We start from the raw sequence: 19138 nt of genomic DNA on the forward strand, positions 1-19138 counted from the left end.
TGTTTATTTTTCAGGAGTTTTTTTAATCATAAATGCAAGGGATACTCTTAAAGCATTTCCACCAGTAAAATATTCCTCTTAAAATCATGTGATTTGAGTTTGGGTTCAAGGATAATTTCTTCTTTTCCTCAAAGAAGTTATTTGTTTATCTTTATGAAACCTGAAGTCCAATCCTTTCCAGAGCAACTGTATCTCTTGAGGAAGACAGAACATTTGAAAGTGAACAGGCAGATCACTGATGTACAGTGTAAAAAAAAAAAAACAAAACAGAACAATCCAAAGATTGTGTGTGTGTGTGTGTGTGTGTGTGTGTGTGTAACACATAAAACAATGACATTTGCTACATGGACAAAAAGAGCTTCTATAAGATACTTTCTGTTATCAGTATTTCTCAAAATGTATTCTACAAGTTTAAAAAAATAACAATATGTGCATTGGCATATTAAAATCACAGTAAAGAAATCTATATAATTTTGTCTAATCAAGTTGTCTGTCAAGTTTATCATAAAAGGTTTTTTCTGGACAAGTCATTTACTGTTATATCCCAAGAAACTACTATTTTAAGAATATCAGTATAAAAACATATTGTCCTATATACTTAGATATTAGGACATTATTATTACCTGTTCTGGGTTCTTTCATTGGTCTGCACACAGTCCACTGATTTTGATGAGGATCGTATCTTTCAATGCTTGACAAATGCGAAACACCATTATGTCCACCCACCACGAAAATAAAGCCTAGCATGACACCCACACCAAAGTGAATCCTTTTATCTGCCATAGATGCAACCATCTCCCAGGAGTCTTTACTTGGATCATAGCGCTCCACACTGCAAACATTCACAAAAGAAAGAATTAATTCACATATTCTTTGTGTCACTCTTCCTCCTAAAGCAACTGAAACCCACCAGAGTTTTAAAAGTGCAAATGGACATACATAAAACAAGAGCAGTTTGTTCCAAATATTTATATTTTGCTGATTAAATCGCAGGATTAAGGCTTACCTTGTAGACTGGTGCAATAATAACCATATCCTACTCCATTATACTGTATGAAGAGTAAGGTGTATGAAGGGCATATAGAGCATTTGAAGTCAGAAAATTTGGATTCAAGTACTAATAATGCATACCCAGAGCTGAATAATCCCTAGCCCTACTACTTTGGATTTGTGTAATCTTAGAGAAGTCATTTCCTCTCATCTGCAAACATGGGGATAATACAACATCAAGGATTCATGTAAGAATAAAGTCCAACGAGTATGCACGTGAAACGACTTTGAAAATCACATACTGAACACAGATGTTTCCTAAAGATACTAAGGATCTTCCACACAACTAAGGAGAAGGAAAGATGGTGAGGAGGAAAGAGGATTTTTTCTTATAGATGAATTCATGGTGACTTACTGCAGACTAAACACTACAGATTTCCAAACACAAACTGGCTAATCATAATAATCTGAGTCATTCAGGAGAATTCATGCAGGATTCAGATCAAGTCATTCAGGATTGAGATCAAGTGTGTATTCCACAGAATTCTTGGCATTTCCAAACTGGATTAGGAAATTCAAATCAAATCAGAATTTCCAAAGAAGTTTCCCTGGAAAATCCCAGAAGGCCTCCAAGCCTATGCTCTGCCCTGAAGGGGTACAAAGGCAAGTGGACTGAGCCTGTTCTGGTTCTAGCCTAACTTCTCAAGAAAGCCTGAAGCATTTGAGAGTCAGTCTGGAGTTCAGAATAGGCACTAGACTGTAGGCTAGACTAAAAGACTACACTATAACTATTTCTGAAAGTACACCAGGATAAAAAGAGTAAGAGCAAAATCACCAAACAAGAAGTCTAGTGATAAACTTGTAACAAGAACTTAAACTTTTCAACAGCATTATCTCAAAATTAAAGTACTTAATCTTTTATCTTACAAATTTCTGCTAGCAGCTTTTCAAAGAACACAAATGCATGTCTGGGCTCCAAATACTTTTCCTTCAACTAAAGAAGCAACAAAAAAGGAGGAAAAATTTAGTCTGCACAGAAATAAAAATTTATAGATGAAATACTACTGTGTAACTGCTTTCTCAGTCTGTTAACAAACCACCATACACTCTTTCATTAAAATGCTTACAGTAAGTAAAATATGTACCACTATTACAGATAAACACTATTAGATTCCTGGTGAATTTTTAAGCAGAATTAAAAATTTTGTGGGAAAAAAAAATACTATTAGAGATGGTATTTTTAGAACTTCAACTTTCAACAAAGATTCAGAATTATGATTAATTTTCCATATAAACAGTCACTTTATACTTTTTTTCTCATATCTATTTCTCCTTTATTAAAAGAATACTACAAAACACAGAAATTTCACATTTAAACTCTAGCACAGCTCAGATACATAATGATACACGTATGATTATAGAATAAGAATCCAGAAAGGCATATTTAAATAAGGTTTAAAGTTTATGATGCAAAAAATAAAGTTTATGATGCATTATAATACCTTAAAAGTGTATAGAAATGACATTTTTCACTTTTTTATTCTATTAAGCAGTGCAGTAACATATAATTCACACACACACATATACTTATACATACACACACTGTCCCCAAATCTAAAGTGATCTAACTTCACCATATTTTCAGACTCATGAATTTTAAAATCCAGTCCATTTATACTGAATGAATGAATGTAAAATTTAATAAGTGGGAATTGATTTTTAGGTGTGTATTAAATCTCCATGTAGATCAATTACAGACATACCCGTACGTGGAGCAGACTAAGTTTCCCAATTATCTATTAACATTATTTTAAAATTAGAGTTCATTTATATGCACAAATCATTTTAAAATCCAGAAATCACTGTCAATGATACTTTCAAAAATCCGCAAGCATGTGCAACTTGATTAAGTTAAATACCTGTTCATGTGGGCGGGACCATACCCTCCAATGGCATATATCATTCCATCCAACACCGCTGCGGCAAAACAACTTCTTGTCGTAGTCATGGGTGCCACCGGTTGCCACTTTCTTACTTTGGGAATATACTTCTCTACAGACTGCAGGTAAGACTGTCCATCATAACCACCTAAAGCATACAGTTCTCCTGCAAGTACCACTACTCCAAGGGTACTTCGACTCTCACTCATTCTCTCCAGAGAAGTCCAGGTATTTGTATCAGGATTCCAGCATTCTACTGAATTTTCATGTTTTCTGATAGTGATGCCAGGACGCACGTTAGTTTCAATACCACCTATAACATACACTTTTTGGTCTAAAACGCATATTCCAAATTCATAGCGAGGAATGTTTAGGGGTGCCAAACCAATCCAAGAGTCATTCTGAGGAAAGTACATCTCCACACTAAAGAACAAGCAGACAAACATTAAAATTTAAAACATCAAAATGGCCCATAAACAATATCTGGCAAAACAGAAGATACACATATGCTCTGATACAGCTATTGCATTCTTGTGTATCTATTCTACGGAATGCCTAGACAGACAGTTTTGCAAAAGGACACAAATAGAGAAATGTTTATAGCAGCACAACACAATCATCTATCAAAAGGAGAATGAGTAAATGTGATGTGTCCATCCTATGACTAAGCAATTTCATTCCTAGATACGCATGCAAGAGAAATGCACACATATATATATGTACAATGATGTTCACAGTAGTATTATTTTTAATAGTCAAAAGCAGAAATAATCCAAATTTTTCATCAGTTATAAAATGGATAAGTAAACTGTGCATATCTTATAAGAAAATAGTACATAGCAATGAAAACGAACGAACTACAACTACATGCAACAGCAAAGAATCTCACACATATAATGTTCAGGGAAACAAGCCAAATTGATTCTGTAATACAGTTTCATTTCCATCAAATTCTATCCTCTAGATTAGAAATGAGGATAGCAGTTACCTTGAGAAAGGACAGGGAGGGACCTTAAGGGTGGCTTCTGAGTGTTGTTTATATTCTTTTCTTGAAATGGTTTGTAATGTTTACTTGGTGATAACTCACTGAGCTGTATGCTTGGGATTTGTGAACTTTTCTATATATGTGGAACATTTCAACTAATTTTTATAGCTATCATATTTATTGTAGAAAGAAAATGTTATATTATGTCCATCTACTATAATATCATATACCAATGAAACTAAATGAACTACTTCATCATGCAATCTCAATTTTATAAACTTTCTGTTCAATGGGAAAACACATCCTTGAAGAATATACATGGCATTATTGCATTTATATATAAAAATATACAAAACCCAACTATATATTGGGGCACATATGTGGCAAAATTACAACAAAATGCAAAGGAATAATCCATTAAAAATTCAGAATAGTGGTTACTTCTGGGGGAGAGAAGGAGATGGTACCAAGGAGGGGCACAAAGGAACTTTAAAGGTATTGTTAGCCCAACCTCAACAATACCAGTTTTAAACCACAATTAAAATGTAAACTGAGGCTTTTTAAAAGATGAAGGACCCACCAATTGACTTTGATTAAAAAGACAACAGTCTCCTCTTATTGGAGGAAACCCATTCTACTAAATGTCTGGAAATACTTTAGAATATTAAATATTAAAGAAATATATTACACATAAACGTTTTCATAAAGCAATCTCAGTTAAGAGAAAAGCAAAGGTAACATCCAGCTATATTTTCAATGTACAAAAATTATCTGTATAACACTGTTAATCAACTATATCTAATATAAAATAAAAAACAGACTAAAGTTACCAGTGGAAAGCTCTAAATCGTGATTACTATGGGTCTAATTCAACCTACCAGCTACTTTTGTAAATATAGTTTTATTGGAACCCAGCCATTTCATTTGTTTATGTATTGTCTATGGCCACTCTTGCACTACAATGACAGACTTAGGCAGTTACAACAGACCATATGGCCACAAAGTTTGAAATATTTACTATTTGGTTGGCTCTTCACAGAAAAAGTCTGACAACTCCTATTTAAGTTATTAGAAAAGAAAGCACCTTTTTACTACTGTTAAAAAATATTTACATGAAGAAAATAAACTGCATGGAAATTCCAAGACTTGTATTAGCATCCTATTTTTTATTTCCTTAGTGGTGATTCTGATTAATTGTACTCATTCAGACACACTCTTGTCCCAGTCTGCCCTCATCACAGATTCTCAGCTCTCTTCTTTAGGATCGTCTGATATAGTTAGCAATAATGAATCCCCTCTGACCTAGTTTGACTTAAAGATGTAAATGACTTCACAAAGGAAAAAAAGGGCATAAAATGGTAGAAAAGTTCACGAGTAAGTAGGATGGATAAAATTTGGGCGCTGGGAGGGAGGAGGGGTTAATTGAGAGTGTTATAGAGAATGGACAACAATCTGATTAAAACAAACAGGTAAGTGCTTTAAGAAGAAGAGAAGAAATCAAAAAGAAGCAAAGAAAATAAACAGGAAAATCAAACTATTTGAGAGTTAATTGAGAGTGTTATAGAGAATGGACAACAATCTGATTAAAACAAACGGGTAAGTGCTTTAAGAAGGAGAGAAGAAATCAAAAAGAAGCAAAGAAAATAAACAGGAAAATCAAAGTATTTAAAAAATATAAAAAACCCAGCAAATTTTAAGATTATAAAATCTATTAGTGTGTGTTGTGCTAAGTCGCTTCAGTCGTGTCCGACTATTTGCGATGCTATGGACCATAGCCCACCAGGCTCCTCTGTCCATGTGATTTTCTAGGCAAGAATACTGGAGTGGGTTGCCATTTCCTTCTCCAGGGGAACTTCCCGACCCAGGGATCAAACCCACGTCACATCCATCCTTTAAAAGCCTTCTATTTACCTATCCAAACAGGCAAACAGTCCAGATTTTCCTCCTACTGCACAAAGTACTTTGGGAGCACAGCGAGGTCGTGTCATCAAGACTGTCTGATGAGACAGTCTGTGCTCGGGCATAAAGTGGTACTTCAGAGCTTCATTCAAAAGATGTTTACAAGTGCGATCGTCACGGATAAGATGATTTGCTTCATATAATCTAGTGAGAAACTTAACACTGAGCAATGGTAATCGCACACTGTTAAGTAGCTGAGCTAAGTACTTCTGGCGTTCTTGGACATCATACTTGATCCAAGACTCAAGTGCATAAAAAACAGTCTCTTCGGTAGCTACATTCAAACAGTCATTGGAAACGATTTCATCCAAATCAGCATGAGTGAGCTCAAAAAACTCTTCAGTCTGGCAAACAGCCTCAAAATTCTGGCATATGTATTTAGTGGCTGCCAAATAAAGGTCATGGCAACCATACGTTTCTGCAAAACGAGAAATTCCAATACAATTACCAGGATCAAGCTGGCTTTCAAGAAATGCGCAACATTCTTTCAGGACAAGTTTTATCTGCAGTAGGTTTGCTGCTGGAAGGAGAGATTCAACTGTGTCTTGCGAAATAAAAACAGTCCCTGTATAGGCATATTCCACAATGGCCTGGAGAGCAGTCTCATCAATGCACTGAAACTCAACTTCACTGTTCTCTTTTTCAGAGAGGTTTCCAGTGAACATAGCTTTGAAATATGGGCTGATGCTGGCAAGTACCACTTTGTGAGCATGAATTTTAACATCACCTACTCGAAGAATGATGTCACAGAGTTCGTGATGTTGACGAAGAAGATTCAAGCCTTGTAGAAGTTGTTCAGAATGTAAGTGGGTTAAGTTAGCAAGCATGTAGGTCGGGGATGTGTGGTCCATCTACAGAAAAACAAAAGGCACAAACAGCTATTTCAAACTAACCTTACAAATGATTCCTTTTTCAAGTAGCACAAAATAAATGAGATTTGTTGTTTATTTGCATGTTTGTTGGTTTTTAAATACCTTATACTACATACTAGACAGAGGTTTTTAGAGTTATTAATAGAAAGGATGTTAACAATCATTCAACTCCTTTATCATACATATTAGGAAACAGAGGCTCCAAAATCATAAAAGTCTCTTGACATGGACTTTTGAATCAGAACTCTGCCAACTCTTTTGTTTCCCTTCATTAGATTCAAGTCTGAGCTATCCCTGAAACAAAACACAATTGTGAAGTAAAAAAAAAACTTCTTAAAGGAAAATTAATTTTCAAACAATGCTTGTAGTTATTTGGCTATTTTTCTCAATAATGATATCAATGTCTGCCAATATAATCAACAGATACTTTAACTGAAATGCAATTTCATGTTAACTCACATACTTTACCCAAAGATTCAATAATTATTTTGAAAAAGCATGCTGAATTTAACAAAGATACCACTACCGTCAACTGATTCGATGACAACAAAAAATTAATATGAACACAGTCTGGTATTCTATAAGGGCAATAAGGCTCACTTACTGATCTAGACCATACCTACTCAACTCCTGATAAGTCCGGATCATACCCACTCCATCTACCTGAGACCCTGTGCTTCTGGAAGATGAAAAAGAATAAAAATAAAGAGAAAAGAAAAGATGAGACAGGAAAGATGAAGAAAAAGTGAGAGACAATAAGAACCGGGGTATGCTGTTCTGGGGTATGCTCTGGCAAAAGACATCCCAACCTAATCCCTGGAAGCTTTGAATGGTACCTTACATGGCAAAAAAAAAAAAAAAGGCTGTGTAGACATGATTGAGGATTTTGAGGATTTTGAGAGGGTGACATTATCCTGGATTATCCACGTACAGTCACATGTACTTTATAAGAAGGCTAAAGGAGATCTGACACAGACAGAAGAAAAGAAGGTAATCTGATCACAGAGGCAGAGATTGGAGAGATGCAGTCACAAACCAATTAACACTGGCAGCCACCAGAGGCTGGAAGAGGTGAGGCACGCATTCTCCCCTGGAACCTCCAGAGGGCGCGCAGCCCTGCCAACACCTTATTTCAGGCCAGCGTTACTAATTTCAGACTTTTGGCCTCTGCGACTGTAAGAGAATCAAGTTCTGTTATTTTAAGCAACTGAGTTTGTGGTAATTTGTTATAGCAGCCATAAGAAATTAAGACACCAATACTTCAGAATGGCTCATAGCAGCCGCTTAGAATAGATGAAAGGAACATAAGGCATCTACACAATAAGAACCGTTTCTTTCCTATCTCATTCACTCTTCATACACAAGTTTCAGGGATAATAATATTTTTTTAAAAAGCAGAAGATCAGTTCCTATTTTAAAAGTGTTATCAAATAAATTACAAAATTCTGAACATTAGTAAATAATATGAATGTTGGTAGGCAGGGGAGAATCTAACACTTCATTCCTAGGGCATTTTAAAGTGAAAATATTCAAATATTGAAACTTTGATCTTCACTAAGAATGTCATCATTTCACATTTGTTTCATCTGAATTTTACATATGCTAAAAATTTTTGTTAACATGACACTATAACTGATATCACCAACCTCCACTTCTGACCTCTCCAAATAATCCTATATACATCTAAGAGAATAATTCTCAATCAGGGTACAGTGTTTTCCAGTAGGTACTTTATTCCAGAAAAGAATATTTTAAGAAAACAGCAACCAGAAGGCATATATTTAGATCTGGATCTGTTCTTTTTACTTACTATAGTACTGACCTCTTAAACTTATTTAACTTCTTTTTTAAGCCTTCATTTAATAGAAAAAAAACTAGTTAATTATCTAGACTAAAAAGAAAAAAATGAACAATAGGAAAGGTGAGTAGACATAGAAAATAAGCAATAGGATTAAGAAAGTGGTCCTGGCTACTTCACATCATCAACTTTACCTTACCTTCAATTCCCTTATCAAAGTGACATCATAATATTAATAATGCATGAACGTGTGCTAAAGCCACTTCAATCGTGTCCGACTCTTTGAGACCCTATGGACTGTAGCCCACCAGGCTCCTCTGTCCATAGGATTCTCAAGAATACTGAGTGGGTTGCCATGCTCTTCTCCAGGAGGTCTTCCTGACCCAGAGATTGAACCCACATCTCATAAGTCTCCTGGCAAAGGCATGCAGGTTTCTTTACCACTAGCACAACCTGGGAAGCCCAATGTTAATAATACCTGAACTATATGTACCTCACAAGGTTTTTGAGGATCAAATTAGATAATGCACATGAAGACACAACAGACTGTAAGAATGAGGAGTACAGGACACTCTGCTGAGGCAACAGAAACGTAACAGTATCCGTGAAGAACTGGGCCCTTGGAAATACAAGATAATGAGTTTTAGTCCCAACTGGGTCATATACTATTATATGGAATTGGTACATTTCTTAACCCAAGTATTAATTCTTTCATCCATAAAACAAGAATACACCCATATTTCTCAGAAGGTTACATGAAAATGGTTTTATAAAGTTTAAAGTTCCACAAAACCTGAAGTGCTATGAATACAGCACTTGTCTCATTCTCTTCTCATGATCCTTACTTTCACTAGTTCCATTCTTTCCATAATGACCTTTCACTCCAATAAAGCTCATATAATTACAACAGCTCTATATAAATATTTTCTTACCATTTGCCAGATTTTGTAACTATAAACTTTCTCCTCTCCCATCTTCTATCCAATTCAAATTTTCAAAAGGCTAAGTCAAAATTAATTTCATCTGAAAGTCTATAAACATTTAGGTACTCAATTCCTTTACATGCAATTAATTAAAAATGGTGTTTTGTGAAACATATCCCTTTCTACTCTCATTTGTCTGATTTAACAAGGAGATGTTATTCAGAATGAAAAGTGAGCAACAAACAGGAAACTGAATGATACAGAAAATAAGAGAAGGGTATGAAAAAGGACACCTGGTTAATACAATGAGACAAGAAAGGGAAATAAAAGGCATATTGATTGGAAAGAAAGAAACAAAACTGTCTTTGTTGACAGATGACATGATTGTCTATGCAGAAAATCCAAAACAAAACGAAACAGAAAACCCTCAAACACTGGAAATAGTAAGCAAGTATAGCAAGTTTGCAAGATATAAGGTTAATATACAAAAGTCACTTACTTTTCTACAAAGCAGCAATGAACAAGCAAAATTTGAAATTTAAAACATATTATCAGGGGAGGAGCCAAGATGGCGGAGGAGTAGGACCGGGAGACCACTTTCTCTCCTACAAATTCATCAAAAGAATAACCGAATGCAGAGCAAACTTCACAAAACAACTTCTGATCGCTAGCTGAGGTCATCAGGCGCCCAGAAAAGCAGACCATTGTCTTCGAAAGGAGGTAGGACAAAATATAAAAGATAAAAAGTGAGACAAAAGAGCTAAGGACGGAGACCCGTCCCGGGAAGGGAGTCTTAGGCGGCCTTGCTTGGGCTAGGGTCCGGGCCTGAGTGCCCTGAGGACAATCGGGGGGAGCTTCTGTGAGGTGCCAACTTGAACTGTGGGAGACCAAAGGAGAGAGAGAAAATTGACCGGCCGGAACACACTGCCGGCCGTTCGCAGAACAAAGGGACGGGGAAAGTCCCGAGAAGAGCTCGCAGGCTGCGGACCGGCCCAGCCCCGCCGGAGGCAGGAGGCAGGGGGGAGGGGAAGGTCGCGGCGAGACACAGGGCGCAGGCACCCGACTGGCGCGGGTGGGGACTGGGGCTGGGGACGCAGAGGGCGGAAGGCGCGCGCACCCGACTGGCGCCAGCGGAAACTGAGACTGGGTCCGCGGAAGGGAGTGGGTGCGCCACACCTGGGGATAGCGCGCCCACCAAGCCCCTGGCTGCCTGGACCGCTCTGACGGGGAAGGCACAGAGAGCAGGCGCAGCTTTTCCTTCCGCGCTTTTGTGTAACACCCGAGGGCTGGAACCTCGCGCAGCGCGGGCGCGCTCCATATAGAACAGCCGGGAGCCTGAGCAGCGCAGACGGAGAAAGCAGCGTCAGCCCCTTCCGGCAGCGCCAGCCCGCCCCCGCAGGGCCAGCCCCTCCCCGCAGCGTCAGCCCCGCCCCCGCAGGGCCAGCCCCTCCCCGCAGCGTCAGCCCCGCCCCGCAGCGCCAGCCCCGCCCCGCAGCGTCAGCCCCTCCCAGCAGCGCAACGGAACTAGCTACCTGAATAAGAGTCCGCCTCCGGCCGCCTGTGTCAGGGCGGAAATGAGCCTCTGAAGAGACCGGCAAACAGAAGCCAAATAAACAAAGGGAACCGCTTCAGAAGGGACTGGTGCAACAGATTAAAATCCCTGAAGAAAACACCGACTTCACCGGAAGGGCCCTGTAGATATCGAGAAGTGCAAGCTGGAACGAGGAGCTATCTGAAACTGAGCCGAACCCACACTGACCGCAACAGCTCCAGAGAAATTCCTAGACATATTTTTACTTTTTTTTTTATTTTTCTGTTTTTTCTAAGTAAGGAAAAAAAAAAAAATTTTTTTTTTCTTTTTATATTTTTCTTTTTTATTTTTTCTCTTTTATTTTCCTTTAAAATTCCCTATTACTCCCCCATTACTCCTTAACTTTCATTTTCATAGATTTTTACGATTTTTTTAATTAGGGGAAAAAAAAATTTTTTTTTTCTTTCTTTTTTTTTTTTTTCTTTTTCTTTTTTTTTCTTCTCCTTTTTCTTCTTTTTTTTTTTCTTTCTTTCCTTTTTCTCTTCTATTTTCTATTTTTCTTTTTCTCTTATTTCTTTTAAAGTCCTCTAGTACTCCTCTACTACTCTTCATTTTCATCTTCACTACACTATAACCTTACAAAAAAAAAAAAAAAGAGAAGCCCTATCTTAAAACCGAAGATTATTCCCTCCCAATCTTGACTCTCTGTTTTCTACCTCAGAACACCTCTATTTCCTCTTTTCCCCTTCTCTTCCCCATCCAATTCTGTGAATCCTTGTAGGTGTCTGAGATACGAGAACACTCTGGGAACAGACAGCTGCGTAGATCTGTCTCTCTCCTCTTGAGTCCCCCTTTTTCTCCTCCTACTCATCTCTATCTCCCTCCTCCCTTTTCTCCTGTTCATGTAACTCTGTGAACCTCTCTGGGTGTCCCTAACGGGGGAGAATCTTTTCGCCATTAACCTAGAAGTTTAATTATCAGAGCTGTATAGTTGGAGAAGTCCTGAGACTACAGGAAGAATAAAACTGAAATCCAGAGGCAGGAAACTTAAGCCCAAAACCTGAGAACACCAGAAAACTCCTGACTACATGGAACTTTAAGTGATAAATGACCGTCCAAAAGCCTCCATACCTACACTGAAACCAACCACCACCCAAGAGCCAATAAGTTTTAGAGCAAGACATACCACGCAAATTATCCAGCAACACAGGAACATAGCCCTGAATGTCAACATACAGGCTACCCAAGGTCACACCTAACACATAGACCCAACTCAAAACTCATTACTGGGCACTCCATTGCTCTCCAAAGAGAAGAAATCAAGTTCCACGCACCAGTACACTGACGCAAGCTTCCCTAACCAGGAAACCTTGACAAGCCAAACGTCCAACCCCACCCACTGGGTAAATCCTCCACAATAAAAAGGAACCACAGACCTCCAGAATACAGAAAGTCCACTCCAGACACAGCAATCTAAACAAGATGAAAAGGCAAAGAAATACCCAACAGGTAAAGGAACAAGAAAAATGCCCACCAAGTCAAACAAAAGAGGAGGAGATAGGGAATCTACCTGAAAAAGAATTTAGAATAATGATAATAAAAATGATCCAAAATCTTGAAAACAAAATGGAGTTACAGATAAATAGCTTGGAAACAAAGATTGAAAAGATACAAGAATTGTTTAATAAAGACCTAGAAGAAATAAAAAAGAGTCAATTAAAAATGAATAATGCAATGAATGAGATCAAAAACACTTTGGAGGGAACCAAGAGTAGAATAACGGAGGCAGAAGATAGGATAAGTGAGGTAGAAGATAAAATGGTGGAAATAAATGAAGCAGAGAGGAAAAAAGAAAAAAGGATCAAAAGAAATGAGGACAACCTCAGGGACCTCTGGGACAATGTGAAACGCCCCAACATTCGAATCATAGGAGTTCCAGAAGAAGAAGACAAAAAGAAAGGCCATGAGAAAATACTCGAGGAGATAATAGCTGAAAACTTCCCTAAAATGGGGAAGGAAATAGCCACCCAAGTCCAAGAAACCCAGAGAGTTCCAAACAGGATAAACCCAAGGCGAAACACCCCAAGACACATATTAATCAAACTAACAAAGATCAAACACAAAGAACAAATATTAAAAGCAGCAAGGGAAAAACAACAAATAACACACAAAGGGATTCCCATAAGGATAACAGCTGATCTATCAATAGAAACCCTCCAGGCCAGAAGGGAATGGCAGGACGTCCTGAAAGTAATGAAAGAGAATAACCTACAACCTAGATTACTGTATCCAGCAAGGATCTCATTCAGATATGAAGGAGAACTCAAAAGCTTTACAGATAAGCAAAAGCTGAGAGAATTCAGCACTACCAAACCAGCTCTTCAACAAATGCTAAAGGATCTTCTCTAGACAGGAAATGCAGAAAGGTTGTATAAACGTGAACCCAAAACAACAAAGTAAATGGCAACGGGACCACACCTATCAATAATTACCTTAAATGTAAATGGGTTGAATGCCCCAACCAAAAGACAAAGATTGGCTGAATGGATACAAAAACAAGACCCCTATATATGCTGTCTACAAGAGACCCACCTCAAAACAAGAGACACATACAGACTGAAAGTGAAGGGCTGGAAAAAAATATTTCATGCAAACGGAGACCAAAAGAAAGCAGGAGTCGCAATACTCATATCAGATAAAATAGACTTTCAAATAAAAGCTGTGAAAAGAGACAAAGAAGGACACTACATAATGATCAAAGGATCAATCCAAGAAGAAGATATAACAATTATAAATATATATGCACCCAACATAGGAGCACCGCAATATGTATGGCAAACACTAACGAGTATGAAAGAGGAAATTAATAGTAACACAATAATAGTGGGAGACTTTAATACCCCACTCACAACTATGGATAGATCAACTACACAGAAAATTAACAAGGAAACACAAACTTTAAATGACACAATGGACCAGCTAGACCTAATTGATATCTATAGGACATTTCACCCCAAAACAATCAACTTCACCTTTTTCTCAAGTGCACACGGAACCTTCTCCAGAATAGATCACATCCTGGGCCATAAATCTGGTCTTGGAAAATTCAAAAAAATTGAAATCATTCCAGTCATCTTTTCTGACCACAGTGCAGTAAGATTAGATCTCAATTACAGGAAAAAAATTGTTAAAAATTCAAACACATGGAGGCTAAATAACACACTTCTGAATAACCAACAAATCATAGAAGAAATCAAAAAAGAAATCAAAATATGTATAGAAATGAATGAAAATGAAAACACAACAACCCAAAACCTATGGGACACTGTAAAAGCAGTGCTAAGGGGAAAGTTCATAGCATTACAGGCTTACATCAAGAAACAAGAAAAAAGCCAAATAAATAACCTAACTCTACACCTAAAGCAATTAGAGAAGGAAGAAATGAAGAACCCCAGGGTTAGCAGAAGGAAAGAAATCTTAAAAATCAGGGCAGAAATAAATGCAAAAGAAACTAAAGAGACCATAGCAAAAATCAACAAAGCTAAAAGCTGGTTTTTTGAAAAAATAAACAAAATTGACAAACCATTAGCAAGACTCATTAAGAAGCAAAGAGAGAAGAACCAAATTAACAAAATTAGAAATGAAAATGGAGAGATCACAACAGACAACACTGAAATACAAAGGATCATAAGAGACTACTACCAGCAGCTCTATGCCAATAAAATGGACAACTTGGATGAAATGGACAAATTCTTAGAAAAGTATAACTTTCCAAAACTGAACCAGGAAGAAATAGAAGATCTTAACAGACCCATCACAGGCAAGGAAATCGAAAGTGTAATCAAAAATCTTCCAGCAAACAAAAGCCCAGGACCAGATGGCTTCACAGCTGAATTCTACCAAAAATTTAGAGAAGAGCTAACACCTACCTTACTCAAACTCTTCCAGAAAATTGCAGAAGAAGGTAAACCTCCAAACTCATTCTATGAGGCCACCATCACCCTAATTCCAAAACCAGACAAAGATGCCACAAAAAAAGAAAACTACAGGCCAATATCACTGATGAACATAGATGCAAAAATCCTTAACAAAATTCTAGCAAACAGAATCCAACAACATATTAAAAAAATCATACACCACGACCAAGTGGGCTTTATCCCAGGAATGCAAGGATTCTTCAATATCCGCAAATCAATCAACGTAATACACCACATTAACAAATTGAAAGATAAAAACCATATGATTATCTCAATAGATGCAGAGAAAGCCTTTGACAAAATTCAACACTCATTTATGATTAAAACTCTCCAAAAAGCAGGAATAGAAGGAACATACCTCAACATTATAAAAGCCATATATGACAAACCCACAGCAAGCATCACCCTCAATGGTGAAAAATTGAAAGCATTCCCCCTGAAATCAGGAACAAGACAAGGGTGCCCACTGTCACCACTACTGTTCAACATAGTGTTGGAAGTTTTGGCCACAGCAATCAGAGCAGAAAAAGAAGTAAAAGGAATCCAGATAGGAAAAGAAGAAGTGAAACTCTCACTGTTTGCAGATGACATGATCCTCTACATAGAAAACCCTAAAGACTCTACCAGAAAATTACTAGAACTAATCAATGAATATAGTAAAGTTGCAGGATATAAAATTAACACACAGAAATCCCTTGCATTCCTATATACTAACAATGAAAAAACAGAAAGAGAAATTAAGGAAACAATACCATTCACCATTGCAACAAAAAGAATAAAATACTTAGGAGTATATCTACCTAAAGAAACAAAAGACCTATACATAGAAAACTATAAAACACTGATGAAAGAGATCAAAGAGGACACAAACAGATGGAGAAACATACCGTGTTCATGGATTGGAAGAATCAATATTGTCAAAATGGCTATTCTACCCAAAGCAATCTATAGATTCAATGCAATCCCTATCAAGCTACCAACGGTATTTTTCACAGAACTAGACCAAAGAATTTCACAATTTGTATGGAAATACAAAAAACCTCGAATAGCCAAAGTAATCTTGAGAAAGAAGAATGGAACTGGAGGAATCAACCTCCCTGACTTCAGACTCTACTACAAAGCCACAGTCATCAAGACAGTATGGTACTGGCACAAAGACAGAAATATAGATCAATGGAACAGAATAGAAAGCCCAGAGATAAATCCACGAACCTATGGACACCTTATCTTTGACAAAGGAGGCAAGGATATACAATGGAAAAAAGACAACCTCTTTAACAAGTGGTGCTGGGAAAACTGGTCAACCACTTGTAAAAGAATGAAACTAGAACACTTTCTAACACCATACACAAAAATAAACTCAAAATGGATTAAAGATCTAAATGTAAGACCAGAAACTATAAAACTCCTAGAGGAGAACATAGGCAAAACACTCTCTGACATAAATCACAGCAAGATCCTCTATGACCCACCTCCCAGAATATTGGAAATAAAAGCAAAACTAAACAAATGGGATCTAATGAAACTTAAAAGCTTTTGCACTACAAAGGAAACTATAAGTAAGGTGAAAAGACAGCCGTCAGATTGGGAGAAAATAATAGCAAATGAAGAAACAGACAAAGGATTAATCTCAAAAATATACAAGCAACTCCTGAAGCTCAATTCCAGAAAAATAAATGACCCAATCAAAAAATGGGCCAAAGAACTAAACAGACATTTCTCCAAAGAAGACATACAGATGGCTAACAAACACATGAAAAGGTGCTCAACATCACTCATTATTAGAGAAATGCAAATCAAAACCACAATGAGGTACCATTACACGCCAGTCAGGATGGCTGCTATCCAAAAGACTACAAGCAATAAATGCTGGAGAGGGTGTGGAGAAAAGGGAACCCTCTTACACTGTTGGTGGGAATGCAAACTAGTACAGCCACTATGGAAAACAGTGTGGAGATTCCTTAAAAAACTGGAAATAGAACTGCCATATGACCCAGCAATCCCACTTTTGGGCATACACACTGAGGAAACCAGATCTGAAAGAGACACGTGCACCCCAATGTTCATTGCAGCACTGTTTATAATAGCCAGGACATGGAAGCAACCTAGATGCCCATCAGCAGACAAATGGATAAGGAAGCTGTGGTACATATACACCATGGAATATTACTCAGCTGTCAAAAAGAATTCATTTGAATCAGTCCTAATGAGATGGATGAAACTGGAGCCCATTATACAGAGTGAAGTAAGCCAGAAAGATAAAGAACATTACAGCATACTAACACATATATATGGAATTTAGAAAGATGGTAATGATAACCCTATATGCAAAACAGAAAAAGAGACACAGAAATACAGAACAGACTTTTGAACTCTGTGGGAGAATGTGAGGGTGGGATGTTTCAAAAGAACAGCATGTATACTATCTACGGTGAAACAGATCACCAGCCCAGGTGGGATGCATGAGACAAGTGCTCGGGCCTGGTGCACTGGGAAGACCCAGAGGAGTCGGGTGAAGAGGGAGGTGGGAGGGGGGATCGGGATGGGGAATAAGTGTAAATCTATGGCTGATTCATATCAATGTATGACAAAACCCACTGAAATGTTGTGAAGTAATTAGCCTCCAACTAATAAAAAAATTAAAAAAAAAACAAAAAAAAATAAAAAATAAAAAAATAAAACATATTATCATTTATATTAACACCTAAAATTTGAAATACTTATATATAAATCTAACAAAATATGTAGAAGATCTATATGAGAAAAAGTATAAAATTCTAATAAAAGAAATCAAAGAACTAAATAAATGGAGAGATAGTTCTTGTTCATGGATAAGACTCTCAACATGATCAAATGTCAATTCTTCCTGACTTGCACTACAGATTCAATGTAATCCCAATCAAAATTCCAGCAAGTTACTTTGTGGATGTTGCAAACTGATTCTGAGGTTTTCACAGAGAGACAAAATACCCAGAATAGACACCTCAATATTGAAAAAGAAGAATAAAGTCGAATGACTGATACTACCCAATTTCAAGCACTATTATAAAGCTATAGTAATCAAGACAGCATGGCACCGGTGAAAGTGCAGACAGACCAATGGAACAGAACAGAGAGTCTAGAAATAGACCCACATAAATACAGTTGACTGATCTTTAACAAAGCAGGAAAGGCAATACAATGGAGATCTTTTCAACAAAGGGTGGTGGAATGGTTATCCACAAATTAAAAAAATGAAATTACACATAGACCTTACTTACATCCTTCAGAAAAATTAACTCAAAATGGATCACAGACCTAAATGTAAAATGCAAAACTATAAAACACTTAGAAGATAACACAAGAGTAAATTCTAGATGACCTTGGGTATGGCTATGATTATTTTTAGATATGACACCAAGGTACAATCCATACAAGAAAGAATGGTAAGATGAACATCCCTATTAAAAACAAAACAAACACACATACATTCACTTACACACAAAAAAACCACAAAAACTTCTACTTTGGGAAAATTACTGTCAAGAGCATAAGAAGTCAAGCCACACACTCGGAGAAAATATCTGTAGAGAAAAAACACAACTGATAAAGAACTATTATTCAATTAAACAAAGAACTTTTAAAATTAAACACTAAGAAAATTAACAACCTGATTAAGAAATGGATTAAAGACCTTAACAGACACCTCACCAGAAAAGATACAGACAGTTAAGTAAGCAGATGAAAAGATGTCATGGGTCATCAGGAAATTGCATATTAAGACAACAGTGAAATACTACCACACACCTATTCAGTTCAGTTCAGTCGCTCAGTCGTGTCCGACTCTTTGCAACCCCATGAATAGCAGCACGCCACGCCTCCCTGTCCATCACTAACTCCTGGAGTCCACCCAAACTCATGTCCATCGAGTCGGTGATGCCATCCAGCCATCTCATCCTCTGTCGTCCCCTTCTCCTCCTGCCCCCAATCTCTCCCAGCATCAGGGTCTTTTCCAATGAGTCAACTCTTCGCATGAGGCTAGAATGGTTAAAATCCAGAACACTGAGAACACCAAATGTGAGGAACAATATGGGGCAAAAGGAACTTTCATTCACGGATAGGGGGAATCCAAAATTGTACAGCAACCCAGGAAGACACTTTGATAGCTTCTTATAAAACTAAAC

The 19138-nt window shown here is 37.4% G+C and overlaps 1 protein-coding gene across 2 annotated transcripts in view; it reads right to left on the bottom strand.

The window, feature by feature from the left end:
* Positions 1–19138, bottom strand: part of KLHL28 (kelch like family member 28) — a 39125-nt gene that overhangs the window by 5187 nt on the left and 14800 nt on the right. For both annotated transcript variants that reach the window (XM_043922106.1, XM_043922107.1), the window contains exons 2-4: positions 5827–6725; positions 2910–3353; positions 624–832 (exon numbers count right to left, since the gene is read on the bottom strand). In XM_043922106.1, coding sequence (XP_043778041.1) covers positions 624–832; positions 2910–3353; positions 5827–6725 — 1552 coding nt within the window. The remainder of the gene's footprint in view (positions 1–623; positions 833–2909; positions 3354–5826; positions 6726–19138) is intronic.

This window comes from Cervus elaphus, chromosome 13, assembly GCF_910594005.1.
Source record: "Cervus elaphus chromosome 13, mCerEla1.1, whole genome shotgun sequence".
In the NCBI taxonomy this organism is placed as follows: Eukaryota; Metazoa; Chordata; class Mammalia; order Artiodactyla; family Cervidae; genus Cervus; species Cervus elaphus.